General features: G+C 46.5%; 2 protein-coding genes across 3 annotated transcripts; one reads left to right on the forward strand and one right to left on the reverse strand.

The window, feature by feature from the left end:
• The first annotated feature begins 186 nt into the window (after positions 1-186).
• Positions 187-4,201, forward strand: LOC147998935 (disks large homolog 5-like). Its single transcript, XM_087595975.1, has 6 exons — positions 187-382; positions 1,416-1,575; positions 2,044-2,187; positions 2,820-2,985; positions 3,707-3,812; positions 3,931-4,201. Exons 1-4 carry the CDS (start codon positions 256-258, stop codon positions 2,875-2,877), a joined length of 489 nt encoding a protein of 162 aa, XP_087452101.1. The 5' UTR covers positions 187-255; the 3' UTR covers positions 2,878-2,985; positions 3,707-3,812; positions 3,931-4,201.
• An 18,854-nt stretch (positions 4,202-23,055) lies between these two features.
• Positions 23,056-27,772, reverse strand: LOC147998936 (disks large homolog 5-like). Of its 2 annotated transcripts, XM_087595696.1 has the most exons (6): positions 27,669-27,772; positions 26,445-26,604; positions 25,066-25,209; positions 24,557-24,643; positions 24,272-24,434; positions 23,056-23,556 (listed from the first exon to the last, which is right to left on the reverse strand). In XM_087595696.1, the coding sequence occupies exons 1-6, from the start codon at positions 27,748-27,750 to the stop codon at positions 23,527-23,529; spliced, it is 666 nt and encodes a 221-aa protein (XP_087451822.1). In that variant the 5' UTR covers positions 27,751-27,772; the 3' UTR covers positions 23,056-23,526. The 2 variants fall into 2 exon arrangements, with proteins under 2 accessions (XP_087451822.1, XP_087451823.1); XM_087595697.1 differs by lacking the exon at positions 24,557-24,643 and having other exon boundaries at positions 27,669-27,770.
• Positions 27,773-27,830: the final 58 nt, after the last annotated feature.

Genomic DNA, 27,830 nt, shown 5'->3' on the forward strand with positions numbered 1-27,830 from the left:
GGCTTTGGAAGCAGGAGATGCTCAGTGGCTCTGCCCCAGGAAAGTCTCCTGGAAAGGGCACCTCTGCTTATGCTCAGTACAGGGAGAACATTAGCAGGGAGGCAAAGTCTGCTCCCCATGACATCTGCTGTCCCTTCCTGGACATTCTATTGTCTCCTAGAGAGTTCTAGCATCCTCTGTGATGTCACCAGTGTTGTAGTGACAACCAGTGCCCTAGTTTCTCTCAGTCTGAGTCTGGCGGTTACAGGCTAAGACATGTTTTCCCGTCTTCACAAGCATTTTGGGAGGGGGAACGTCGATTGTGGAGAGTCTAGAGTGAAGGAGTCTAGCCTTTCGTCTCAAAGTAATGATGGAGAAAGACAGCACTTCTGGGGAATGTTGAGTAAGTTCTGGGCAGTGTATTTTGAGCTTCCTGTCAGGGGGGCTGCAGGCTTAAGCTGACCTTTCTAGCAATGGGCCACAACAACTGGAGCATCTGAAAAGGAATTGAATTTCCACGAATATCACAATTCCTTAAAGTCAAGGATTTCAGAACTTTAGTTTCCCCATCCCCACTGGGAGGATATGGTAAGGCCAATGCTATTATACTGTGAACTTCTGGTCTTTACTTTTCAGTTCATTTGCTCTGTTACATTGATATAATAACACCATCAGTAGTCATGGATGGTCCACCTTTTCTGAGTTTAGACAGGGCAGCAATGTATTTCACTATCATTGCTTCTTTAAATACAGTGGGTATCTGACAGTAGTAACAGGGAGAGATTGTGCTCCAGGCAATAACCTTATGTTCTTAGACCTTCTCCGATTTCTTCTAACTGGCAGGGTCATCGTTTGCTTTATATATTAGAGGTTGTATGTTACAAAAATTTTTCTACAATACCAAAACTATTTGGAACGTGTAGACCAAGATTCAGCCTGTAACCTATTCGCACTTCTGGGGCATTTGGTATTTCACATAGGGACACTGATAAGTCTGTTGAACATATCCTCCCTGGAAATGCGTTTTAAATCCAAAGTTGTTGCCTTAGAGTATCACGGTAGGACATCTGAGTGTCTCCAATCACTCAAGTTTTTTGGATGGTGAATTTATCATCTGAGTTCTGAAGCCACAGGGGTGAGGGTCCTGAAACCAAGCTGTACCCTGTTCAGCTGATAATAATCCTGGAGAAGCCATCTCCGTGGTACATGTAAGCACGTGATGTCCGGCATAGGGAACACCTGGCTGCTTACATCTCTTGGTCTCTATAGAGTAGTGGGAGAACTGAGATCCACTGAGGATGCCTCTTAAGCATAGACCAATCACCTAGCAATGACACTGGGTTCCAGGCTTGTTCTCCTGTTTAGGCCTCACTGAGGTCTATGAACACTCTATGCATTCTCCCCATGCAGGTTCACTTGTGTTCTTCTACCTACAGACTTTGGGAGAGAAACATCATCCCCTGGCACTGACCTTAGCAAGAATCAGGCCATGAAGGAAAAGGAGAGGCTGATTAAAGAGCTGCAGCTCATTACCGAGGAGAGAAATGACCTGAGAGATCGCCTGAGGTTTCTGACAGAGAGATCCATGAAGAACAGGTATGAATCGCTCCAAATGCTCTTGTTTCATTCCTGGGTCTGCAAGGTCACCTTTTTCTTATCCTGTTAAGGTTTTGGGTTCTAGAAAGCTGTGCCTCCCTAACCACCCTGTGCTAAACCTCACCTCCCATATAGTGGAGATTCAGAACCTGACCCTTCCTGAGGAGTGAGATTGAAAATGGACTCATCTGCTTCCATTTATTTAAAAGCAGAACTTTTGGTCTGAATGAAGAATTCAGGGATAAAGTCAGGGAGAGTGAGTTCCCAGTGTGCATTTGCAAATCCCTTGACAGCTGGTGGCTTTGCAAGATTGTAATTGCAGTGAGTTTATGGTGAGTCTCTGTACTTGCTAGGCAGGGCACTGAGTGCTGGAAGATCCAGGCAGCAGCCTGGGGTAATATAGGACCCACCCTGAGTTCATATATTCCTAAATGCCGATGTTCATTGTATTCTATCATTTGGGGCCAGGCCACACTTCAGGCCAAATCCATATTATGAAGACCTGGAGAGAATGGAGGAGGCAGTCATGTCAATTCTGCACAACTTAGAGATGGAGAACACTGAGTTCCATGAGAACAACCATAAGCTGAAGAAGGAGATTACCTTCTCTAGGTAAGTCCTGGTCAGAAAGGCTATCACTTGTGGAATGGCCATTTCTGACTTTCTTTGTTCTAGATTGGACGGTCTTCAGCTCTGGTTCTATCTCTTGTGCTGTTTACCCATCAGTGTCCAGGGTCATTAGGACTCAGTTTTCAGTTCCATAAAAGACTGTTCCTCATCCCAGGATTGTCTAGGCATCTTCAGAAGGCTCTAGATAGAACAGTACTGATTGAAGTCAGCAGAAATTTATTAGGCTGCCCTGGACCTATGGTGTCACACCAGGTTTTACAAAATTCAGTGCGTGGACCACATGGTTAGCATGACCTTCTCTTGGTTCTACTGACCTCTTTTGAGGGTGTTGACCCACTACTAATTGATGTTGGCCCCATGCATTGGGCTTTCATGGATAGTTGTAGATCCATGTTCTTTCTCAGAGGTGTGGACACTAATTGGTGTCAGGCCAAGCAAACAATTTATTCTTCCACGAATTAACTCTTTATGGTTTGTGCAGCAGCCTTATATGTATCACGATGCATTTTATTAAGTCTTCATGGGTATCTGGGACCTGGTAGAGTTAGTGGGACTTGAGAGTAGGAATGGGAGAAAGGGGCAGCATGATCTTACTATGCAGACTGTATTTCCAGAAACCTGCTCAGCCAGCTCCTGATGGAGAACACATGTAGGAAGAAGTTGGTCCACTGAAGCAGGAGAGCAAGGAGGTACATCTTGATTGTGCACTGAACCAGAAATATTTGGTTGAGTTCAACAAGAAAGATAAAGAACATCAACGGCCAGAACCAGCATTATCAGGTAAGGACGAGCAGATGTGTTAGCTTAACAATATCTGATAAAATTTGCCAATTTAATACATCTTTGCTTCTCTTACCACCTTTCTAATTCACACTCACAACCAGCCAACCACCTCATGAAATGGAATTGTTCATTGCTCTGCCTATGCACAAGTATTCTGGGACGTTAACCACTTTTCAGAAACTGAATTATTGTGCAAGCATATTTTGCTGCTCTTTTTGAAGCTGCAGTCTAGAAATGGTGACAGATGAATAACATGTCATATTATTGCATATCCATGTGATACATTGGATCCTATGTAGAGTTTTGAACAAGTTCTTGGTTCTTTGACAAATGACACTCTGTGGTCATGTGACTTCTTGTGTAGGAAGCACCTTTCCGGGATAAGAACCAAGTGCAAATGTCAAATTAGTACTTGTCATTGGCTTTAACCTTGGTGACATATGGACATCTCCTTTCTTCCTGCAAACCAATGAGGTCTCTTCCCATTGCCCTGTTCTTGGTTTGCACTGGTATAAGTCTGGGTCCCATATTGGCAGCCCACATTACTGTGAGGCTCTCTGGGGATTTTGCCCTGCCCACAGAGTCAGCAACAATGATATCAGTTAAAAGGTCCATGTCGACTGTCCAATAGACCTGAGGTGGTAGAAGGCAGCATTCTGAGAGCTGGCTTGCATTTCCCCACCAAATCAGTGTCTGAAAAACTGCCTTCCTCTCCCAGGTCTCAGAAAGTGCAAGAGAGCTGGAATTGGACACACAGCAGTAAGAGAGCTTCCTGAAGAATAAGTTGCTTTCTCAGGAGTCCCTGATGACAAACATCCTGAATGGTAACAACATTTTTTGGATGAGTATTCATCCTCTGAGTTAATTTGTCATTGCTTAGAGACCCTAAATTTATATACCACTAAGCCAGCCTGACTGATTGAGGTCTTACTTTCTTCTCAGAAAACAGCACTTGAGAGACAACTTGGGGGACCGCCTTTCATTATGTGTGCTAGAGGAGAAACAGCAATACGTCTGTGCTTCTAAATGTTCCTTAAGAATATGCTTTTAGAAATATTTTTGTTATGATTTTAATTGAAGTTTTCTTTTTGTTGTTTCATATTTATATGTTCTTGTTACTATTTTTACTTTCAAATATTTTTAAATATTTTTATTCATTTTAATCCTGTTTTGTTGTAAAAATGTATTTGTTATGAATAAAAATAGAATTCTATCTGTTGACTCTTAAGACCATCATTCTTACTCAAGGGTTCTGTCCCTTCCTGTGGACCTAGAACTGACAGCTACAGATGGATCTCTGCATGTTCCATGGATACAAGGCTAGTAAGTGAATTCAAAGTCACCAAGGGGTACCCAGTGTGATAGTGTCTTTTGTGTGGTGAATGTGGCTGTGTCTCCGACACACACTTTATGATGTAATCACTGACATGATTTACCCAATTGTTAGGGTCCATGTGGTTCTTCTGAGAGAGCAGCAGATGCTCTACCCTGTGAGTCATCACCACAGCTCCTGCAGTTGGCTTCTGTTATTCCACATGAGGTGCTGTATTAGGTGGACAGGATCACCTCCAATTAAATAGAGAGATCTCAGGAGATGTGTGTTCACAGGGAACTTACTGAGCTGTGCCTGCTCAACGTGTTAGGTTGCCAGGCATCCCTACAGGGCTCTGGTGTTCCCACTGCTCAGTGTGGGTCAGGATCATCCTTCAGCATCACTTAGTGTCCATATTAGAGCAGATCTTTCACCTAATATCAATGATGACCATATGTATTATACACATCTGATAAAATACAGAATAGAAACTAGCTTCTTGTAGGCCAGATTGGCATAATCAGTTTTTTGATTGTTAGCAAGAAAATTATTTTAATCTAAGCAGTTTAGGGAGGAACCTCCAGAGCATCCATAGTGAATGTAGCCTGCAGCTGTGAACAGAGGTTTCTGTTGGAGAGCAGGCCTGTGCAAGCCCAGAACCTAGGTGGGACAGTTCAAGCTACCCTTTTTCCATGGCCAATCTGGGATCGTATTGAGAATGTATTTTTTCCAGGTGACTGATTTCCAATTTATGGAATTGAACTAACTTACTGTGAGTGGAGGTGACTCAGAGAGTTAAAGTACAGAAGAACCAATCCAGTATGTCCACAAAAGCTTGCTGTCACCCCAGGGCTTTTAAAAGCTCAGCAGCTAGAGAAGCAATGTAGTATTTGGTTACTCTCATGCTTAGGTCTAGTCATTCATTATAAGCTGACCATGACACAAAAAGTGTCATCTGTGTCAAAACTAGTTGTAACTAGATTCACCCCACACTATCACATCACTACCGTATTTGAGGTTCTCAGTTACTATCTAAGAACCTGGAAGAGGCCTGGGTCTTGCTACACAAACTCATGATTTATGTCTTCATGACACTGTGTGCTTTGTTCTGTTAATGCTACCATTGGCATACAACACCTTGGATACTTTGTGCTGACATCTGTGACATGAGACAATAGTTCATGTCATCCTAACCTGAATAAACTGTCCTTAGAGTACAGTGTAGTGGGAGGGTCGTTCTTTTCCTGTGAGATATCAAAACATTTCCAGTCTTCAGTCAAATCTGTCAGCCATTGTCCAGTGCCTGTCTTGAGATGTCCACCTTTTCAGCTGAGTCTTCATCCAGGCTGCTCTGTAATTCTGTAGAAGATTAATAGGGTTCCAGCCCTAGGATTTAATTCAGTGTGACTGTACTTGCCGAACATGCTCAAAGCCCTGTGATCCACCCTAGCCCTCTGTGCTTTAGAGAAAGAAAATAAAGAACCACATTGCACTTGAAGTTTCTCCTCCAACAGAAGGAGAGCCTGCACAGAGCCTTTAAGTAACTCTAAGCCCCAGCTTCCGCCCACAGCTCCCTCCATCAATTCCATGTTTGGTGTGTTTTCACTACTACTCACTTTCTTCTGTGTGCAAAGAATGTGCACCATGTCAGTAAAGTGTGTGTATGTGTGTGTGTGTGTGTGTGTGTGTGTGTGTGTGTGTTTGGTCCCTAGTGAAAACTGTCGAGATACATGCAGACTCATGCTACTACTGTCCCATGGCACCTTGCAGGGAACCCTGAAATGGTGGCTACTTTAATACAGTCTAAACCGGGTGTGCATGGTTTCTGTAAGGTCACCACTACAGAGAGCAGGAAAAGCTTCAGTAGTCACATGGATGTGATCAATCAGTGTTAGTCATGTCCTTCCAGCATGGTAGACTGCAGGTTGTCTGTCCCCAGCACTTTGCTCTCTTGTGCCCAAACAATGCTAAGGTCAGGGCCGTTGAGCCGTGAGGCAGAGGCTCACCACCCTCAGTGCTGCCTACGACCCCTAAGACTGTCTCTTTCGGGTGTGTGCGTGCTGGACACTCATGGATCCTGAAATCTCCGCAGCTGAGGTGAAACAGTACCGGAGCCATTGCAATGTGGGCACACATTTGGTTGTGGAGCTGGGCCACTCTTTGACTTTTGTTGAGTGGAGAGACAACTGTTGGCTGAGCCTTTGGTGAACCGGATGGCCCCTGGCCATGTCAGCAGTCAGCAGTATCAAAGCTGAGCAACCAGTGTTTTATGTTCCATTTTGTCATCGCTGGTCAGTGTTCTGATGCCACAGCACATGGCTGGTCTCAGTCTCCCCATGTGGCCACAATGCCTAATTGATATTGCCTCCACTTCCCAAGTGCCACTGGGATTTCTGTAGAACCCCTAAGGCAGCAGCAAGCAGGAGCTCCTGACTATTCCCTCCCTGCTCTCTGGATCTGCAAGTCGTTCTGTGTACATATGGCTATTCCCTCATAAACCCTTGATGCCATGATACCTTAATAAACACTTGAATCATGCCCTGATGGCCAGTTTTCAACTGCTACCTGACACCATCTATAATCGCCTGGGAAATGAGGGACAGTCTGGATCAGACTGGCCTTTGAGCATGACTATGCGTGACTGTCTTCGTTGCTGTGGGAGATGCCAGACAGCCTCTTTTCTGATCCTAGAGTCCTTATACCCAGCCACTTGTCCCCTCTACAGCCAGACCCTACTTCTGCTCCTAGGCACTGTCTTGGACTTCCTTCCCTCAGGTGGCTTCTCTCCTTTGGTTACTACAGAAACCTGTTATGAGGACAGGAACAGGGAGTTAAGAGTTCAAAGCCATCTTCCCAGTGATGTTCTTTCTCAGAGGTCAGTGGGACACTTAAAGAGTTTTGTGTATACATTTTATTAAGCAAGGGACAATCATGCATCAGACACAGGAAACTAACAGCACATCTACAGGACCTCCTTCAACACCTGGGCATCTCTTCTGGCCTGTGCTTCTGTGTGCTGAAACCTGGGGACCAACTTCCTGTGGGGTTTCCCAGGATGACTATGCACACTACTACACTGACGTAAATCCTCAAAACTCACAAACAGCAACAGGACCGACCGCCACAGGAACGGTTCTCCATCAACAGATACCACAGACCAGCAAGCAGAAGCATGGGAGGGTGGTGCTGTGGTTCACACACTTCTCTTTCCTCACTAGGGCAGGTGACCTGCTGAAGAAAACAAGGAGGCAGCAGGATGGAAGAGGAAAACTAAAACCCAGTCCTTGCATTAAACACTCAAGCATATTCAGACTAGAAGAGAGAAGTTTGCCAAGAATGAGGGCCACTTTGGGCATCCATCATCAATAGCCCTGGCTGTCTAGGCCAGCATCAGATCCAGCAGTCTCCAGGCAGGTGTCAGCCAGGCCCTCAAGGGCACTAAGAGCATTAACCATGAAGAATAGAACAAGATCTCTGCCTCTTGCCTGCCTGACAGCCAAGCATGTGTATGCCCTGGCAATGCTCACGCTGGGACCCCTGCTAGATATTAAGGTATAGAGACCTGATAGTTGATTAGGACCCTGTTCGAAAAGGAAGACACCGGATATTTCCCTCTGGCATCCATATGTGCATGCATGGTTGTACAAGCTGGTAGAATCTCTCTCTCTCTCTCTCTCTCTCTCCCTCTCTCTCTCTCTCTCTCTCTCTCTCTCTCTCTATCACACACACACACACACACACACACACACACACACACACACACACACATATTCAAAGTTTTGAAGCACAGCAGAAGAATCTCTGGGACTCTAAGCCTGACCAGCCTCATCTGTGAGCCACAGCTTCTGTGTGAGAGCTCCTTTGTGTGAGAGGCATAGGGTGACTGAGGAAGGTTGCTGGTGTCCATCCCTGGCCTGCATGTGCATGCATACAGAGACATGGACACATGCACATGCTGAGTACCCCTCATCCAATCCTGAAATCTGAAAACACTGAATTTCAAATCCAGGCATTCTCCTAACCTACACCTTCCCTCAGGAATGGAGATGAGGCTTTGCAAGAATTCTCAACCAGTGAGACTGGCCCAGACCTTCTGAGATCCATTCTGCCCCAGGAGAACACAGCAGGTGTTATCAGGACAACTCAGAAACTCAAAACTCCAGCCTGATGCAGGGACCGCCTGCTGGGTTAGGAGAAGACTCAGCATCAGGTTCCTGAATGAAAACATCACCTCTGAACACACGGGGTCGCTGTGGCTATGCCTTCAAGGCAACTTCAGCAGCAGCTTAAATGGACTAGGGATGACTATGGGAATCTGCCTGCAGGGTGATGTGAGAATCCTTTTGCTAAGGCTTGGTCGCTAGATGTTGCCACAGAAACCCTTGAACTCTTCTTGGAGTACAGTCCAGGCACAGGCTGAACACAAAACATTCTGATTATGAACTGAGTTTAACAGATAATCCGGAACCTGAAGGCCACAGGCCCAAAGGTCTGCACTGCAGGGGTGAGGCATCACTGCAGGGATGACCACACACTGCAGGGCTGAGGTGTCACTCAGGGGATGACCACACACTGCAGGGGTGAGGTGTCACTGCAGGGATGACCACACACTGCAGGGGTGAGGTGTCACTGCAGGGATTACCACACATTGCAGGGGTGAGGTGTCCCTGCAGGGATGACCAGGAAGCTGATTGAGCTCCTCAGGGCACTCCCTGTCCTGAATGTGCTTCCTTCTAGGTGAGCACTGCAGCTTTCAGGGAGCTGGAGGCCTGTGTGGGCAGCAGTAGAAACTGCTAGCCTTGTTATTCACAGCTGAAACTATCACACAGGGCATTCCAGAAGTGAACACCACCAAAGTGGGGCCTTTCACAGCATTCTGGGTAGGATGGCACAAAGCCCCATGACAATTTTGCCTGTGATCCATACCAAATGTCTGCTGTCAGTGCCTGTCTCTTAGGAGCCACCTGGATGATTCAGGGGATGGTCCTGAAGAAAAGGCTTGGCAAAATTGAGGTCTTCAAAGCCAGAGGAGCAGTGAGGAGGTGCAGGGGCCGTAGACCATGGAGACCGATATATGCTGATGTTAGACTACCCAGACTCATCCCTGTGTCCAAGTCTGGATGTCACAGAGGCACCTGGCAAAGGTCCCAACAGTGTCCTTCAGGATTCCACTGTCTCCCTACTTGCCCTCCACCTAACCCACTTCCTGTGGTTCTGGGAGTCAAGGACTTCATCACCTTTTTCGTTTTCTTGTCATATTGCAGGTACTGTGACTCGACCACTCTTCCTCCTGCAGGAGACACATCCTTTGTCACAGAACAGGACTGCTGCACCAGGAAGACCCATAGCATAACCAGGATGCTACAATGAAAAGCAGGCCTGGCCCTTCATGCTGAATGACAGGAAAAGCACCCGGCCTTCTTTTTGTTGCAGACTGGATTCCTCAGCCTTCCTGTTATAAACAGGGCACTAGTACCCTTCACAGGATACTTAGTGTTTATAAGACATTTATAGAATTCATCTTGTATATAGGCCATTGGGCTAGGAGCCAGCATCAAGGCATCAAGTAGGAGGAAATACAGAAACATTCTAGGAAGGGACAGCCAGGGGCCAGTGGGATGGCTCAGTGATTAAGGACCAGAGTTCAGATCCCAGCACATGGATGTTCACAGTCATCTGCAGAATCAGATCTAGGGGGTCCCATGACCTCCCCAGCTCCCAAGCAGCTACATGTGTGCGTCTTAGACACTTCTCACTCACCGTGAAACAACCTAAGCCACAAAACATCCCACACCTTCTTGGATGGGCCCATCCCTGGGGGAGTCTTGTGTGTTCTGGGCTTCAACTCTAGGAAGGCTTGGCCTTGTTTTATAAGATGTCTTATTCCTTATTTCAGCAGAGAGAAAAAAAATCCAGTCCTGGAACCCTAGAAGACACTGCCATGATGTCACTGCTGTGCTGGCATAGGCTTAGAGATATCTCCATGATCCATCCGAGTCACCTAGAGCTCAGGGAATGATGGAAAAGTCCATGTGAGTTCGCCCAGAGCTTGCAACCATGAGAAAGCTTGGAAAACACAGGGCACATGTGGTGTTTGATCCTGGGTCAGTTCAACCCTCTTGAGCCTGCAGCTAAGACAAACAGTTACACTGGCCTGAGTGCACAGGCCAGATCTCAGAACCTGTTTGCCAGCCATGGAACACTCTGGATTCCTCCTCTCAGCTGGACCTTCTTCCTCTACACCTCATCCACCCAAGCTTCTCAAGAAATGAAGCTACCAGGTTAATACAACCACAAACTGAAGGCAGCAAGAGCCTTCAGCCGCCCTGTGGCAGTAAGGTCAGTCCATAGGTCTCCTGTCCCTGCACCGTCAGTACCTGTGAGAGCCATGGCCACCTATTCCCTTCCGAGGTGAGGACAATTATACCCACAACCTTGCTTTCAACAAATCCTGCCTTGGCCACAGGTGGGACCCTCATGAGACTCAATCTGATACAGACCTCCTCAGACACTTTGGCTTCCTTTCTGGCTGCTGGAGCTTGGGCCCTCTGGCCTGGCCTAATGTAGGATCAGCAACATCCAACTCTGTCGGGCCTCAGCCATCCCACATTGGGGGCCCTGCTTCACTCCTAGGTGCATCCTTTTCCCACATCTCTTCAGTCTCTCCCTCATCCCTAATTCCCCTTGCCTCTCAGGCCCAGCCCTTCAGTCTCTGATGGAGACTGTCCTGGAGGGACAGGAGCCCCTCCCCTGAGATACTCTCCCACTCCATGCTGCTGGGCTCTGACAACTCTGCCCTTGGGCTGACTCATCTCTACAGGCACAGCCTGCTGCTCCCCTGCCCCTGCAACCCACTTCCTAGCTCTGCTTCACACAAACACTCTGAGATCTCTACACTGGCTTCCCATTCTATTTTGCTCCCTCTCTGTCCTCCAGAAGTTCTGCTGCTCTCTCTCACCACAGCAGGACCCACTAAGACACTGCTCCTGACCCCAGCAGCCACCAGCAGCCCAGGTCATGGGGCTACTAACAGCTTTGGCCCAGGACTCAGGGCTCCTTCCTTCTTCAGTATCGAGTCCAGGCTGAGACCATCTGGCCTGCTGCTGGGTCCTTGAAACCCTCAGTCTCACAGCCTCTGGGCACTCTGAGCCCTAGTCCTTATGGCTAACAAGTAGCTGCCCAGTCAAGCAACATGGGCCTCACTGGCTTCCTGGTGTGCCATGATGCTTTCCCTGCATGGCCGGGGATGACTGCATGCTAGGATTATGTCTGGAACTAGACCTGCAGGTAACACCTGATGGGTTGGCCAGGCTGTCCTCCTACTCCTGTTCTCAGGAGATTCTCCTGACTAAGCCTCCCAAGTGCTGGGATGAGAAGTATGTGCCACCATGCCACATTCTGATTATAAACTGAGTTTAACAGATAATCCGGAACCTGAAGGCCACAGGAACAAAGGCCTGCACTGCAGGGGTGAGGTGTCACTGCAGGGATGACCACACACTACAGGGGTGAGGTGTCACAGCAGGGATGACTACACACTGCAGGGGTGAGGTGTCACTCAGGGCATGACCACACACTGCAGGGGTGAGGTGTCACTCAGGGCATGACCACACACTGCAGGGGTGAGGTGTCACTGCAGGGATGACCACACACTGCAGGGGTGAGGTATCCCTGCAGGGATGACCAGGAAGCTGACTGAGCTCCTCAGGGCTCTTCCTGTCCTGAATGTGCTTCCCTTCTAGGTGAGCACTGCAGCTTTCAGGGTGCTGGAGGCCTGTGTGGGCAGCAGTAGAAACTGCTAGCCTTGTTATTCACAGCTGAAACTATCACACAGGACATTCCAGAAGTGAACACCACCAAAGTGGGGCCTTTCACAGCATTCTGGGTAGGATGGCACAAAGTCCCATGACAATTTCGCCTGTGATCCATACCAAATGTCTGCTGTCAGTGCCTGTCTCTTAGGAGCCACCTGGATGATTCAGGGGATGGTCCTGAAGAAAAGGCTTGGCAAAATTGAGGTCTCCAAAGCAAGAGGAGCAGTGAGGAGGTGCAGGGGCCATAGACCATGGAGACTGACATATGCTGATGCTAGACTACCCAGACTCATCCCTGTGTCCAAGCCTGGATGTCACAGTGGCACCTGGCAAAGGTCCCAACAGTGTCCTTCAGGATTCCACTGTCTCCCTACTTGCCCTCCACCTCACCCACTCCCAGTGGCTCTGGGAGTAAAGGACTTCATCACCTTTTTCGTTTTCTTGTCATATTGCAGGCACCATGACTCGACCACTCTTCCTCCTGCAGGAGACACATCGTGTGTCATAGGATACAACTGCTGCACCAGGAAGACCCAGAGCATAACCAGGACCCTGCAGTGAAAAGCAGGCCTGGCCCTTCATGCTGAATGACAGGAAAAGCACTCGGCCTTCTATTTGCTGCAGACTGGATTCCTCAGCCTTCCTGTTAGGCACAGGGTGATAGTAACCTTCACAGGATACTTAGTGTTTATAAGACATTTATAGAATTCATCTGGTATGTAGGCCCTTGGACTAGGAGCTAGTATCAAGGCATCAAGTAGGAAAAAATACAGAAACATTCTAGAAAGGGACAGCCAGGGGCCAGTGGGATGGCTCAGTGATTGAGGACCAGAGTTCAGATCCCAGCACATGGATGTTCACAGTCATGTGCAGAATCAGATCTAGGGGGTCCTATGGCCTCTCCAGCTCCCAAGCAGCTACATGTGTGCATATTAGTCACTTCTCACTCACCGTGAAACAACCTAAGCCATAAAACATCCCACACCTTCTAAGATGGGCCCATCACTGGGGGAGTCTTGTGTGTTCTGGGCTTCAGCTCTAGGAAGGATTGGCGCTGTTTTATAGGATGTCTTATTCCTTATATCAGCAGAGAAAGAAAAAAAAAAAAAGATCCAGTCCTGGAACCCTAGAGGATACTGCCATGATGTCACTGCTGTACTGGCATAGGTTTAGAGATCTCTCCATGATTCATCTGAGTCACCTAGAGCTCAGGGAATGATGGAAAAATAACATGAGTCTACCCAGAGCTTGCAACCATGAGAAAGCTCGGAAAACACAGGACACTTGTGGTATTCTGATCCTGGGTCAATTCAAGCCTCTTGAGCCTGGAGCTAAGACAAACAGTTACACTGGCCTGAGTGCACAGGCCAGATCTCAGAGCCTGTTTGCCAACCATGGAACACTCTGGATTCCTCCTCTCAGCTGGACCTTGTTCCTCTACACCTCTTCTGCCCAAGCTTCTCAAGAAATGAAGCTACCAGGTTAATAGGACAACAAACTGAAGGCAGCAAGAGCCTTCAGCCGCCCAGTGTCAGTGACGTCTTTCTTTCTTTCTTTCTCTTTCTTTCTTTCTTTCTTTCTTTCTTTCTTTCTTTCTTTCTTTCTTTCTCTCTCTCTCTCTCTCTCTCTCTCCCTCCCTCCCTCCCTCCCTTCCTTCCTTTCTTTCTTCCTTTCTTTCTTTCTCTTTCTCTGTTTTAATCTTGGAGACAGGGTTTCTTTTGTGTAGCTGATCTTGAACTGGCTCTGTAGAGGAAGCTGGCCTAGAATTCACAGAGATCTGTCTGCCTCTGCCTCCAAAGTGTTAGGATCAAAGCTATGTGCCACCACCACTGCTTATCCTTCTGTTTTAAAGGAAGAATGTAGCCCTACATGGCAGCGCGAGTTTAGTCCCAGGATGGACATTCTTTATCAGCAGGTCTCAGGGTAGAACTGGATATGTGATGCTGTGCTAAAGCACTGTCCAGAGTGGGCAGTGCAGCTTCTGAAGAGGAATGCAGGCCTGGCCTCCAGACCTCCACCTTCAAGGCCTCTCTTGAGAGCCTGATGCCCTGGCAAAAGAGACTCCATCTCTCCAGAGGACCTGTGCAGTCAAATGACACCTCAGTGATGAAAACTATCAGTCCCCAAAGGCATGCCACTAAGCAGAGATAGCCTCAGTCATGCACCTCTGCCCATCCCCAGTTCCTCATGTCAATAACTCAACCCTTTCATGAACTAGATGGCAAAACTTGAGGCAGGAGGATCAGTAGTTTACTGGCCAGTCTGGGCTCTATGAGATGCTCTCCCTGAAATCAGAGCCAGCAGGAAATTCAGTTTGAAAGCTCTTTGTAGCCCAGCTCAACGACCTGGTTCAGAGCCTGGGACCCCGCACGGTAGGATAAAGTAACTCCCATGCTTTTTCCTCCACCTTCAACACTCATGATTTGGAATGCACACCCCTACAATGAGATCAATACACATGGAATAAAAAATTAAACAGAAACATTAATGAAGACAATGCAGACATTTTTTAAAAAGGATCCTGGGAGCCCTCAGATTGCACTCTTCTTTCCTTTGTCTTGGGAACAGCACCTGCACCAGTGACTGGAGACTTCCTGCAAGAGAGAGAGGAGAGATGCACTGTTCATTCAGCTGGAGAGCTGTGCAAAGACCAGACCTACCTGCCTTTTTCTGATAGTGGGAGCTGGGCCCAAGTGTGGGCTGCTCCTACTAGAGGCACCACAGGAAGAGGACCACCTTCCTCGAACCTTCCTGGAAGTCAGAGCACTGGTTATGGACGTCCCTCAATCCTCAGATGACACAATTCAGCGATGGCTCAGAGCCTCTTAGGACAGAGAGAGACCAGAGCTTCCCCCCAAAGCAAGATCCCTGTCTTATCTGACAGGTATGAGGGCTTAGGGATGGGACAGAGGATTTGACAAGGTTACATGTAGCACAGGGGCTAGGTTAGTAAGGCAATCAAAGAGGAAAGAGACCTGGAACATTCCTCATCTGTTCTTTTTGCTCTATTCGTAGGGATGAGGTGGCAGTGTGGGGTAGAGGACTAGGACACAGCACAGCCTTCTCTGCACATGGTGAGCTTTCTAGGCTGCCTGGTCACTGTGACCAGCATCTTTTCAACTGTGCCACTCTACTACCAAGGCTGACACAACTGGTGACCATGTAGCAATAGGACTTTACTGACTTAGGGACATCTGGAATCACACAATGATCATGTGTCATAGGAGAGGTTTTTTTTTTAAGAAAAGGATTTAACAAAATATTTATTTTGTCCATACTAGTACACTGTCTCTGTTTTCAGACACAACAGTAGAGGGTAGTAGATGAGATTAGAAATGGTTATGAGACACAGTGTGGTTGCTGGGGATTGAACTCAGATCCTCTGGAAGAGCAGTCAGTGGTCTTAACCACTGAGCCATCCCTCCAGCCCCAGTATATTGTATTTTCAATGTTGTTTGTTTTATTTCTTTTCTCACCTATGTCTGTATGGCGTTTCTGTGAATACAGATACTCATGTGCCTGTGTAAAGGTCAGGGACAACCTGAGCACAGGTCCTCACCTTCTACCTCTCGTCCATGGCTGTGTATGCTAGGCTAGCCCTTCCCCTAATCCTAGAGACTGTCCACTTTAGGCTCCTGTCTCCCTGTGGGAAGGGCTGGATGACAGACTCTACTGCATCCAGGTTCATGTGGCTTCTAGGGACCTAAACTGTTGTTGGGCTTGTTCAGATGAAAATAAACACCATTTCACAGCCCTGGCTGGGCCAGGCAGCGCACGGGTCTTTGCTGCTCTTGCAGAAGACTTGAGTTCAGTCTCCAGCACCAGGGTCAGGTGGCTCACAACCACCTGAGACTCCAGGTCCAGGGACTTCCAAGCTCTTCTGGATAAACCTACATGGCAAAAGCAGGGCTGGGAGCTGGAGGCTTCTGGTGTTGGCTTTTCCCTGCAGTAGGGGGCAAATCATGGGCATGTGAGGTAACATGGAACCCTGTAATTCTACAAAGTGCAGAAGCTCCTGATTTCCCTCATGGTGCCCCAGAGCCTGCTCACCACACATGGAGGCTTCAGTAACATGGCCTTGTCCTGACCTGTGTGCACTGTGCATCCTCACTCTCTACCCCTGCTTTTCGTGGTTGGAAGTCTCAGGTGTAGGAAGCGCCTACCATAGGCCTCTTCTCTCAGCATTTCAGCATTTTACATTTTATGTAGTTTGTGGTCTTCCTGTGCCATGATATGCACATGGAGAGCAGAGGACACAATGTGGACTCAGTTCTCTACTTTCACCAGATGATCAAACTGAGGCCATGAGGCTGGGTGGCAGAGCCTTTACCTGCTGATCTGTACCCACTTGACCTTCACCAAGCATCCTTTGCTGTACACAGATATATCAGCCTGTGACCCTCATCCTCCAGACTCTTATGAAGCAAACCCCACAGGTGTGGAGCTCTCACAGTTAGCCAGGGCTAAAGGGGAAGGCAGCAAGCCCTTTAGGAACTCTAGAAAAATGTCTATACTGGGACTAAACTCGTGCTGCCATGTAGGGCTACATTTTTCCTTTAAAACAGAATGATGTGTGCTGGTGGTGGCACAGGCCTTTGATCCTAACACTTGGGAGGCAGAGGCAGACAGATCTCTGTGAATTCTAGGCCAGCTCCCTCTACAGAGCTAGTTCCAGGTCAGCTACACAAAAGAAACCCTGTTTCCAAGAGTAAAACAAAGAAAGATAAAGAAGGAAAGAAGAAAGAAAGAAAGAGAGAAAGAAAGAAAGAAAGAAAGAGAGAGAGAGAAAGAAAGAAAGAAAGAAAGAAGGAAAGAAAGGAAGAAAAAAGAAAGAAAGAATTTATATTTTGTATACAATGAGATGCCTGCCTGTCTATGCCTGAACCATCATGTTAACTATAACTCTTGTCACATCTGCATTAATTCAAATACTGAAGGCCAAATGGTTAAATCTTAATGACAATACAATGGGGGGGGGTGCTGAAGAGATGGGTGGTTTAGTGGCTAAGAGCAGAAGACCAGGGTTCAGTTCCCAGTGCCCACATGGTGGCTCCTATTAGCCTGTAATTGCAGTTCACTGGAATCGTTCTGGACTTCATGGGCACAAGACATACCACATGGTGCACAAGCATTTATTAGGTGAAACACTCAGGCCATAAAAATAAGTAAATAAAATATATGGTTAACAGACATTGTGATTCAGGAAGTTCTTAGTGGCTTTGGTTATCATTTCTCTCTCCCAGAGACCTGTCTTCCTCATGCTCAGCCTCCCTGGCTTCTAGGACATTTCCTAGCTCTGTGGAGCATGAAGTACTCAACACCATAAGCCAAGCATTGCAAAGCCATCTGCACCTTCACTGCTACACCTTCTCCATGGCTGTGTCTAAAGGGAGAGACTTGGAATCTCACAGATGCAAGGCCAAACCTGTTGGGCTATGTGAGCCCAGCCACCCAATAGTCAGATCTACTCCTGTCCTTGGCTATGGCATGAGGCTCTTAAGACAAATTAATCTGAAGGATCTCAACAGCTATGCTGTTAGACCTCTCATTGCTCTGCCCGACCTACAAGCTCCTTTACTGGCTCAAATTCACACCTGAACTCCTCTCCTGCCTCAGCCACCATCAGCTCTTCTACTCCTCTCCACCTGTGCTCTGAATAATCCACACTAAGGTGGACGTTAACCTCTTGTGGACCTCCAGATGTATGCTTGTGATTACTCTTCATTGGCTGTTTTGTATGGGTAGGCGGGTTCTTCTAGTCTCATGCAGAACACTGCTCACACATTTTGGATCTTACAACACCCTCTTGATTGAGAATCCTGACTAATGACAGACTGAGCCTTCCATGCCTGAAGTCACCCTCTGTCTCCCAGTCCAAGATGAGAATCCCCACCCTAACCCCTGGTGTCCAGTTTCATCTCAGAAGCTAGACTCTGCACTGCCCATTACCTTTTGGTTCTCTGCCTCTAATTCTGTTAAATCGTTCCTCTCTTCTTTAAAACAAATTCATTTTGTTTTTTATTTTTTGAGACAGGGTTTCTCTGTTTGGCCCTGGCTATTCTGACAGGCTCTCTGTAGATCAGACTTGTCAGGAAACCAGATATCTGCCTGCCTCGGCCTCTTAAGCACTGGGATTACTGGATTGTGCCAGCATATTTAATTAAAAATTAATTAGTGGCAGTGCATGTTGGCACATGCCTTTAATTCCATCGTTTGGGAGGTAGAGGCATTGTGAGTTCCAGGACAGCCAGGGCTATAAATTAACACCTTGTCTCAAAGAAAACAAGCCAAAAATGAAACAAAAATGTTGCAATATGGTCTTAGGTATGTAGCTGAGTCTGTTCTTGAACTCTGAATCCTCCCACTTTCACTCAGGTGCTAATCAGCAGGCTTCTGTCTTGACTTTCACTGAGCACTCAGGGCTGCCAGGACTGTTACCTCTCCCAGTCTAACTCCTGACTCTCTCATCAGCATCATCACAAAACTCCTGCTAAGAATTAAGGAAACCTGAATTCTAAGGAACAGTCGGAGCTCCAGTATTTCCAAAGCTCACTCTAATACAGATGGATCCTATGCTGCAGTAAAATGGTCACAGCTGGAGGTCTTAATTCCAGGACTTGGGACAGAGGGGTTGGAGGATCTTGAATTCAAGGTTATTTTTATGTTACAGTGTTGCTCAAAGCGAGTTGGGCTGCTACAAGATACCCTGTCTCAAAACTATACCAAACACAGCTAAAATGAAACAGAGGAGTTTGAGTGGGCACAGATGGGAAAGCTCAGCACTTTATGGCTAAGCCACCTGCTGCCAGCACCAAAGTCCATGCACAGCCCCAATTCTGAGCTGTGTCTGGGACCCCACTTAGGAGCACGCACCAAAGTAGCTCAGATCCAGGGCTTTTGGTCTAAGAGGAATTCAGGCAGTCACACTTTGGATGCCAGTTCTCCAGCTCAACTGCCTGTCAGCCCAGGATCTGGTCTTAGTCATGGCTTGGCATCCCTAAATTCCTCCCAGCTGTGCTCTGAACTCACCCTGTGCCCTGTCTGATGAATCTGCCATTCTCCATGGGAGTAGCCTCAAGAAGTCCCTCACATCTGAAGCACCACTCTGAGTGCACTAAATACTGCAGGGAAGGGGCGTGGCCAGCAGAGCACCCACCCCTTTCAGCTGTAGAACATTTAGCTCTAGAGTGAGCACTGCTGTGCATTGTGGAACTTAAGCAGTATTCCAGCCTTGGCCTGGGAAGAGCCGTTGACACCCACACTTTCTGGGGTGACATTGTCTCCTGAGGATAGAGTCAGGTCAGGAGCGGCAACTGATGTTCACGAGAGACAAACTTTCTTCACCACCTGCCCATGCTGGCCCTAGGATCTGGGCTTTTTGGGTGACATGAGTGCTGAACCCCCCAGGTAGATGGGTTTTCAGGGGTCAGGTGGTTATTGTCACCAAAGGTATCCACAAGGATAAGTCATACTGTACTAATTCCCATATTAGATCCCTTCTCATGGGTCACAGAGGTCGTGCTGGGTCCTAAATGTGGACCCAGGTTCCTGGCACTTTTGAAGAGACTGGTCAGGGCGCAGGCTTTAGGACATTTTGTTTGAATTATTTTGGGGGATTTTATTTTTACTGTTGGGGGCAAACCTAGGGCTGCCATGTGCTGGGAAAAGGCTTTGCCACAGCTGTAGATCATCCCTAATTATAAACTCCTAAATTCTCCCAATCCTGGAACTTTCTAGGTCCCTCACATGATGCAACCTTTGGGGGATTCCTCACATAGAATCATGGGGTGGATTGCATCCTAAAGAGAGACAGTGGGAAATGTTCCCCAGTGTCTGCCTGTGGCTGTGGTGATGAGAGTGGATGTAGTGACCAGTGGATGGCAGGGCCCATGGGAAACCCTTTTGGTTTCCACTTGAGTGGAATCTTCACCATGCCTTTTTTTTTTTCTTGAAACACAGGTTGGCCTGGAACTTACAGTCTTCCATCACTCTGACTCAGTTTCCCATGACTGGGATCACAGGCTTAAATTACTATGCCCATCTTTCTTTTTTTGTATATATAAATCTTCTAAAACCCAGAAGGATCTAGAATTTAAAATTTTGCGGTCCAAGGCATTTCCAACAGGGGATTCTTGACCTAGGAGTGTCCAGACCAGTGTTTATTGTGTGGCTACTTCATTCCCATACCAGCTTATTTTTGACAAAGAGTTCCAAGGTGTGATGTCACTGGGCATCAGGCGGTATCCCAAATAGCAGCACTGACTCAGGTTGTAATTTAGGCTGGAGAAACTTACTAGGACCCTTGTAATCCTAGCACCCTGGGGCCTCACATGTCCTTAGTCTGATCTAGTGATGAATCAACTGCTCTTGAGGGTGGATTGGAATTCTAGTCACAGTGAGGCAGGAGCATTAGTATCCTACAGCCACTCTGGGCTCCATAGGAAGACCCTGTTTCAATAGTAAAAGGGGTCACCTGCGAGTTCTTACTGTCTTCCCTGAGGCCTTCCTGCTGGAGTTAGAATAGCTGTCTCACCAAGTTGAAGTAGAGGGCAGAATGTTGGTGCCTTCTATAATGAAGACTAGTGACAGATAGTCTATGGAAATTCTAGAAAGATCTACAGGTATTTATGTCATGTGCATGGGAATTGCTGGCTTCCCTGTGTCCTTTGCCTTTAATTTGCAGTCCATGGGGCACCTGGGAATGTCCCCAAACCAGGCTGCACACAGGGCTTGTCCCATGATTCTCACTTGCACCCAGTGCCTGCCTGATTGTCATAAGTCTGACAGAGCCACTGTATGCTCTCCTGACACCTGCAGAGAGCACTATATGGGACCCTACCATCCCCACACTGCCCATCAGTGTCTACAATGTCCCTATATGGCACTGAGATGATCTAAGCTGCTTCCGGCCTATATGCTGCATCAGAATCTGACCATTCCTAATTTCCTCCTCTCACACCCACACTAGAAGCCCTGTACCCACACTAGCCCCAGCTGGCCTGTTGCCTACTAACATCTCATGGACTCTGCCCCAAACCCCTGCCCTGCCCCAATGCCCTGCCCTGCCCTGCCCCAATGCCCTGCCCTGCCCTGCCCTGCCCGGCCCTGCCCTCACTCAGCTGACATTGTGGACATCTCAAGACAGTCACTGGACAATGGCTGACACACTTGTCTGAAGACTGGAAATGTTTCTCGATCTTGGAGAGGAAAGAAGGACCCTCCAACTACACTGTCCTCTAAGGAAGTTTATTCAGGTGAGGGATGACAGGGACTGTTTTGTCTCACGTCACACATGTCAGTAGAAAATATCCTAGGTATTGGATGCCGCTGTTAACATTAACAGAACAAAGCCCATAGTGTTGGGAAGATTAATAAATTATGAGTCGGACTAGAAAACCCCAAGCCTCTTCCAGGTCCTAAGAGGGCAAAAAATACCACCAAACATAGCATTAATGTGGTAGGTTGGTTAAATCTAGTTACTAGATTCTAGTGTGATAACTATGACCCTTTTTGTGTCATGCTCAGCTTATAATGACTAGAGGACCTAAGCTTGAGAGTCACCAATGCCTCTCCCTTGCTTCTCCATCTGCTGAGCATTGAAAAGCCGTAATGAGACAGCATCTGTTTGCAGACATACTGGATTATTCTTCTTCACTTTATCTCTCTGAGTCACCTCCACTCACATTAAGTCAGTTTAATTCCATAAATTGGAAATGAGTCACGTGGAACATATACTTTCTCAATACAATCACAGATTTCCATGCAAAAGGTGAAACATGAACTGTCCCACCTAAGCTCTGGGCTTGCACAGACGTGCTCTGCAAAAGAAACATGTGGTCACAGCTGCAGTCTGCATTCAATATGGATGCTCTTGAGGTCCTCCCTGACCTGCATAGATTAAGATAATTATCTTGCTTTCTATCAAAAGAATTCATTATGCCAAGTTGGCCTGTAGAAGGAGGCTAGTCTCTTCTGTATTTTATCAGATGTGCATAATCTATATGATCATAGATAGTAAGTGAAAGATCTGTTTGGAATTGAAACTGAGTGATGCTGGAGGATGATTCTGAATGCACAATGAGCAGTGGAGGCACCAGAGCCCAGTATGGATGCCTAGCAGCCTACCACATTGAGCAGGCACCGCTCAACCACCTGTACATACACATCTCCTGAGATCTCTCTCCTTAATTGAAGGTGATCGTGTCCATCTAGTATAGCACATGCCCTGGAAGGACAAAAGCTACCTACAGGAGCTGTGGTGATGACTCACAGGTTAGAGCATCTGCTGCTCTCTCAGAAGAACCACATGGTCCCTAACAATCATCTACAATGGGGAATGCGATTCCCTCTTTTGGATCATGAGGGAAATGCACTCAGGAGTGGCCCAGACATACATTTGAAAAAAAAAGATCCATTGAGTTAAATGATAAAAATAAATATAATCAGCAACAATAAAAAACACAGCATATGAATGATCAAGTGAAACAGCACCTATAAAAACCTATTTCCCAAAATGACGTTGATGGTCATTATCTTTCTGGTTTAATAATAATGCTGTATTGTAAGAAAAACTGAGGCACATGGTTCTCGATTAGGATTATTCTATATTCCTTTGTGTAAGTTGTCATTTTTTCTGCAGCTCTACAGGCATGAGGGTGTGTTACTCAATATCTGGTGCACACAGTCAATAAGGAATGTGTGTTGTAGACTGATATAGACTAGGATGAGCAGAAGACATGACAGCATGGATACAGTATGTCAGTGATTACATCATAAAGTGTGTGTCCATAAAAAAAGTCACATTATCCACACAAAAGACACTATCACCCTGTGTACCCCTTGGTGGCTTTGAATTCACTGGACCATGCAAAGATCCATATCTAGCTGTCAGTTCTAAGTCTACAGGAGGGGAAGGACCCTTGAATAAGATGGTCTTAAGAGTCAAGAGTTACAAATCAATTTTTATTCATAAGGAATACAATTTACAAAAAACAGGCATAAAATGTACAACTAAAATGGTATAAAAATGAAAAACAGTAACAAGAATATATAACTATGAAATAACAAAAAGAAAACTTCAATGAAAAGCATAACCAAAAACATTTCTTAACAGCATTTTCTTAATGAACATTTAGAAACACAGTTGTAGTGCTGTTTCTCCTCTAGGACGTGAGATGTCACGGCAGTCCCCTCAGTTGTCTCTCAAATGGTGTTGTCGTATGAGAAGAGAGAAAGACCTCAATGAGATAGGCTGGCATACGGATACATAAATTTATGGTCTCTATACATTGAGGAAATTATCTGAGAAGAAGAATATTCCCCCAAAAAGTCTTTGACTGTGAGGATTGTCGTCACAGGGAACTCCTGAGAGAGAAAATCATTCCTCAGGGGGCTGTCTTCCTGGGATCCGTCCTATGCCATGTCTCCTGCAGTTCCTGAGACCTGGGAGGAGAAGGCAGCTATTAAGACACTGATTTGGTGGGGACATGCATACCAGCTGTCAAGTTGCTGCCTTCTGTCCCCTCAGCTGCATTGGACACACAGCACTGATCTTTTCACTGAAATCATTGCTGATATCTATGCAGGATGTGGAACATCACCAGCAACCCTCACAGTACTGTGGGAGAACAAGCTGCTCCTCAGACTCTACCAGTGCAAACCAAGAATGGGGAAATGGGGAGAGACCTCATTGGGGTGCAGGAAGAAAGGAGAAGGCCACATGATACCCAGATCAAAGCCAATGACCAGGACTCATTTGCCATTTGCACTTGGTTCTTATCCCTACAAAGTGCTTCCAACCATCACATGACCCCTGCATGACCTTTGTCACACGACCAAGAACTCGTTCAAAACTCTTCATAGCATCCAATCTGTGATAGGGAGATGCAGTCATGTGATATGTTATTCCTCTGTCACCATTTCTGGACTGTAGTTTCAGAAAGGGCAGAGAAGTATAATTGCCCATAATTCAGTTTCTGAAGAGTGGTTAACATCCCAGAATACTTGTGCATAGACAGAGCAATGAATAACTCTATCACATGAGGTGGGTGACTGACTGGGTGTGAGGAGATTAGAAAGGTGATAGGGGAAGCAAAGATGTATCCAATAGGCAAATGGCATCAGACATTGTCAATCTGACTCAGCTGCTTGTTCCTACCACATTTTGCTGGGTCTGGAGGATGCTGGTCTTCTCCTGTTCGTCTTTATCTTTCCGGTTCAACTCAAACAAATATCGCTGTAACTCCTTGCGCTCCTGCTTCAATGTGACCAACTTCTTCTTCATGCATGCCTGGTCCATCAGGAGCCGGCTGTGCAGGTTGCTGGAAACACACTCTGCATAGTAAGATCCTGAAGCCTCTTCCTCCCATTCCAACTGCCAAATCCCACAAACTCCACCAGGACCCAGATACCCATAAAGACTTCATAGAATACATCTCCATACATGTAAGGCTGCTCCACAAACAGCAAACGGCCAATCCAGGGAAGAATAAATTGTTTCTGTGACCCAAGCACCAATAAGAGTCCATGTCTGTCCAAAAGAACAAGAGATATACAACTGCCCATGAGAGCCCAATGCATCGGGACAGCATCAATTAGTAGGCAGTAAACAACCACAAGAGGACAGTAGAACCAAGGGAGGTCATGCTAACCATGTGGTCCACCCTTTGAGCTTTGTTAAACCTGGTATGACCCCAGAGCCGCAGGTTGGCCTAATAACACTCTGATGCCTGAATCAGGGTAGTTCTATCCAGAGCCTTCTAAAGATGCATAGACACTGTGGTGATAACTGACAGTCTCTTATGGAACTGAAACTGAGTCCAAAAGACCCACGGCACAGTGATATTTAAACAGCAGAAGAGATGGGCCCAGAGCTGCAGACCATACGGTCCAGAACAAAGAGAGGCAGACATGGCCATTCCACAATGAGGGGCCCTTCTGACCAGTACTTACCGATAGAAGTTAATCTCCTTCTTGAGCTCCTGAAATTTCTCACGATGTTCAATGTTCTTTGTGTCTAAGTTGTGCAGTAATGACATGACCTCTTTCTCCTTTATCTTCAAGTTTTCATAAAATGGATTTGGCCTGAAGTAGGGGCTGGCCCCAGGAAGATAGAACCCAATGAACATCGAGGTTTAGGATTATATGAACTCAGGCTGTGTCCTGTACTAGCAAAGCCCTGGAAGGACACTTTCTGAATTCTACATATTTGGATCTTCTTCAGCTTCAGAAACTTGGAATTGTGTGCCCAGGACAACAGAAGCTAAGCACCCAGATAAAGGGTTCCCTGGCTCACTTTTTTCAATCAGGAGGGCTGGATCTGCATTCAAACCTGTTATGCTCTCAATAGCCTAGGCCACATAACTTACCCAACCACACACACACACACACACACACACACACACACACACACAAACACACACACACACACACACACACACACACACACACACACACACACACACATCCAGAAACCTCTGATTTCATTTTTCCTGTTTTGACAAATGGAATGCTACAAGCCGAATAACTAATATTCTAGAGACAGACAGTACACATAATTCTGGAGATGAGACCAGATATTGCCACAAACTTATAATCTGCCCAAGGCATACAAATGTATAGACAAATGTGACCACACAGGCAAAGAACTGTGCTCTTGAAAGTGGGGCTTCCAAAATAAAGCACTTACACCTCCATGAAACTATTATACAGGTATATCCTGATGTCAAAAAACAGACCCCTAAATTCCAAGTGTGCAGGGACACAGAAATATATAAAAGTTGTGCATATGCATGCAGACCTGTGCACACACAGACACACAAACTGGGACACACCCACAAGAAAAGAAAAGTAAACAGACTCAGAGAATGAGAAAGAGAGACAAATATGGAAAGAGCACAATGAGAATCAGTAGAAATGTATGCACCATTACTGTCTCAGTGTTTAAGGCACACAGACAAGAAGGAACAGGCCTGAGCCTCAGGCGTTTTAGTTAAGCATTGATATGAACAATGTGGGACCTAACGGTGCTGCCAGGAGATGATAGCGTTCAGTCACCTTCCTAGCAAGTACAAACACTCTCCACAAACTCACAGTACCTAGAACCTTGCAAAGCTACCACCTGTCAAGGGCTTTCCAATTGTACACTGGGAACTCATGCTCCAGTGACTTTATCCCTGAATTCTTCACTCAGATCACAAGTTCAGATTTTCAACAGGCAGAATCAGAGAGTCCATGTCCAAACTCACTCCTCAGTAAGGGTCAGGTTCTGAATCTCCTGTCTATGGGAGATGAGGTTTAGAACAAGGTCGTTTGTTTGGAGCAATGCACACCTCTTGCTCATGGATCCACCTGTCACATAAAGGAGGCGATCTGTCAGCTCATTTCTCTCCTTGGTAGTTAGCTCCAGTTCTCTATTCAGCCTCTCCTCTTCCTCGTTGACCTGCACCTTGTTTAGGACATTTTCAGGGGATGACGTCTGTCTGCAGGCCTCTGTAGGTAGAAGAACACAAGTGAACCCGCATGGGGCGAATGCATAGAGCATACACAGAACACAGAGAGGTCCAAACAGGAGAACATGCTTGGAAGCCAGTGTCACTGCAAGGAGTTTGGTCTGTGTAAGAGGCATCCTAAGTGGATCACAGTTCCCCCACTACTATATAGAGACCAAGAGATGTAAGCAGCCAGGTGTTCCCTATACCCGCCCACACAGGCTTACAAGTACCAGAGAGATGACTTCTCCAGGATTATTATCAGGTACGCAGGCTACAACCTGGTTTCAGGACCCTCACCCCTCTGGTTTCAGAAGTCAGATCATCAATTCAGCATCCACAATGACTTGATTGATCAGGGATACTCAGATATCCTACACTGTTACTCTATCCAATAACTTTGCATTAAAAAGACATGTCGGGGGAGGACATGGTCAACAGACTTATTAATTACCCCTACTGAAATGACAAATGCCCCAGAAGTGCCAGTAGGTTACAGGCTCTTTCTCTACCTGCCCCATATAGTTTGGCTACTGTAGAAAAATATCTGCCACACAGAACCTCTAATGTATGAAGGTAAGATTGGCCCCGTCAGCCAGAGGTAGTCAGAGGAGTACTAAGAATATAAGGTCATGGCCAGGAGCACAATTCTCTCCCTCTTACTACTGTCAGATAGTCACTGAATTTACAGAAGCAATGAAAGTGAAGTACATTGATGCCCTGTTTAATTCAGAAAAGTTATACCCTCCATGACTACTTATGGTGTTATTATATCAATTTAACATACCGAATGCACTGTAAAAGTAAAGACTAGAAGTTCCCCCAATAATAGCATAGGCATTGCCATATCCTCCATGTGGTTATGGAGAAACTAATGATGTGAAAACCTTGACTTTCAGGAATTGTTTTAATCATGGAATTCAATATCTGTGGAGATGTTCCAGTGGTTGTGGCCCATTACTAAAAAGGCCAGCGGAAGACCTCCACACACACCCCTGACAGGAAGCTCAACATACACTGCCCAGAACTTACTCCACATTCCCCATGTCCTGTGTCCATCATTACCTTTAGGTTTCGTTTGCTTCACTCTAGACTCTTCTCTATCAACATCAACTCTCCCAAAGCGCCTACAAAGACGGGCAAACATGTCTGTGGTTATATCCTTTGGACACTAAGAGAAAAAGTAGGGAATTGGTTGTCACAACGATACTGGTGACATCACAGGGA

Source organism: Rattus norvegicus, chromosome 19, assembly GCF_021556685.1.
Source record: "Rattus norvegicus strain SHRSP/BbbUtx chromosome 19, alternate assembly SHRSP_T2T, whole genome shotgun sequence".
NCBI lineage: Eukaryota > Metazoa > Chordata > Mammalia > Rodentia > Muridae > Rattus > Rattus norvegicus.

Coding starts and splice junctions, on each gene's coding strand:
- LOC147998935 (XM_087595975.1), top strand. CDS start 256: ATGTTTTCCCGTCTTCACAAGCATTTTGGGAGGGGGAACGTCGATTGT. Junction 1,576..2,043: donor GAGAGATCCATGAAGAACAG/GTATGAATCGCT, acceptor ATTTGGGGCCAG/GCCACACTTCAGGCCAAATC. Junction 2,188..2,819: donor AAGGAGATTACCTTCTCTAG/GTAAGTCCTGGT, acceptor CTGTATTTCCAG/AAACCTGCTCAGCCAGCTCC.
- LOC147998936 (XM_087595696.1), bottom strand. CDS start 27,750: ATGTTTGCCCGTCTTTGTAGGCGCTTTGGGAGAGTTGATGTTGATAGA. Junction 24,644..25,065: donor AAGGAGATTAACTTCTATCG/GTAAGTACTGGT, acceptor TCTTTTGGACAG/ACATGGACTCTTATTGGTGC. Junction 23,557..24,271: donor TCCAGACCCAGCAAAATGTG/GTAGGAACAAGC, acceptor TTCTCCTCCCAG/GTCTCAGGAACTGCAGGAGA.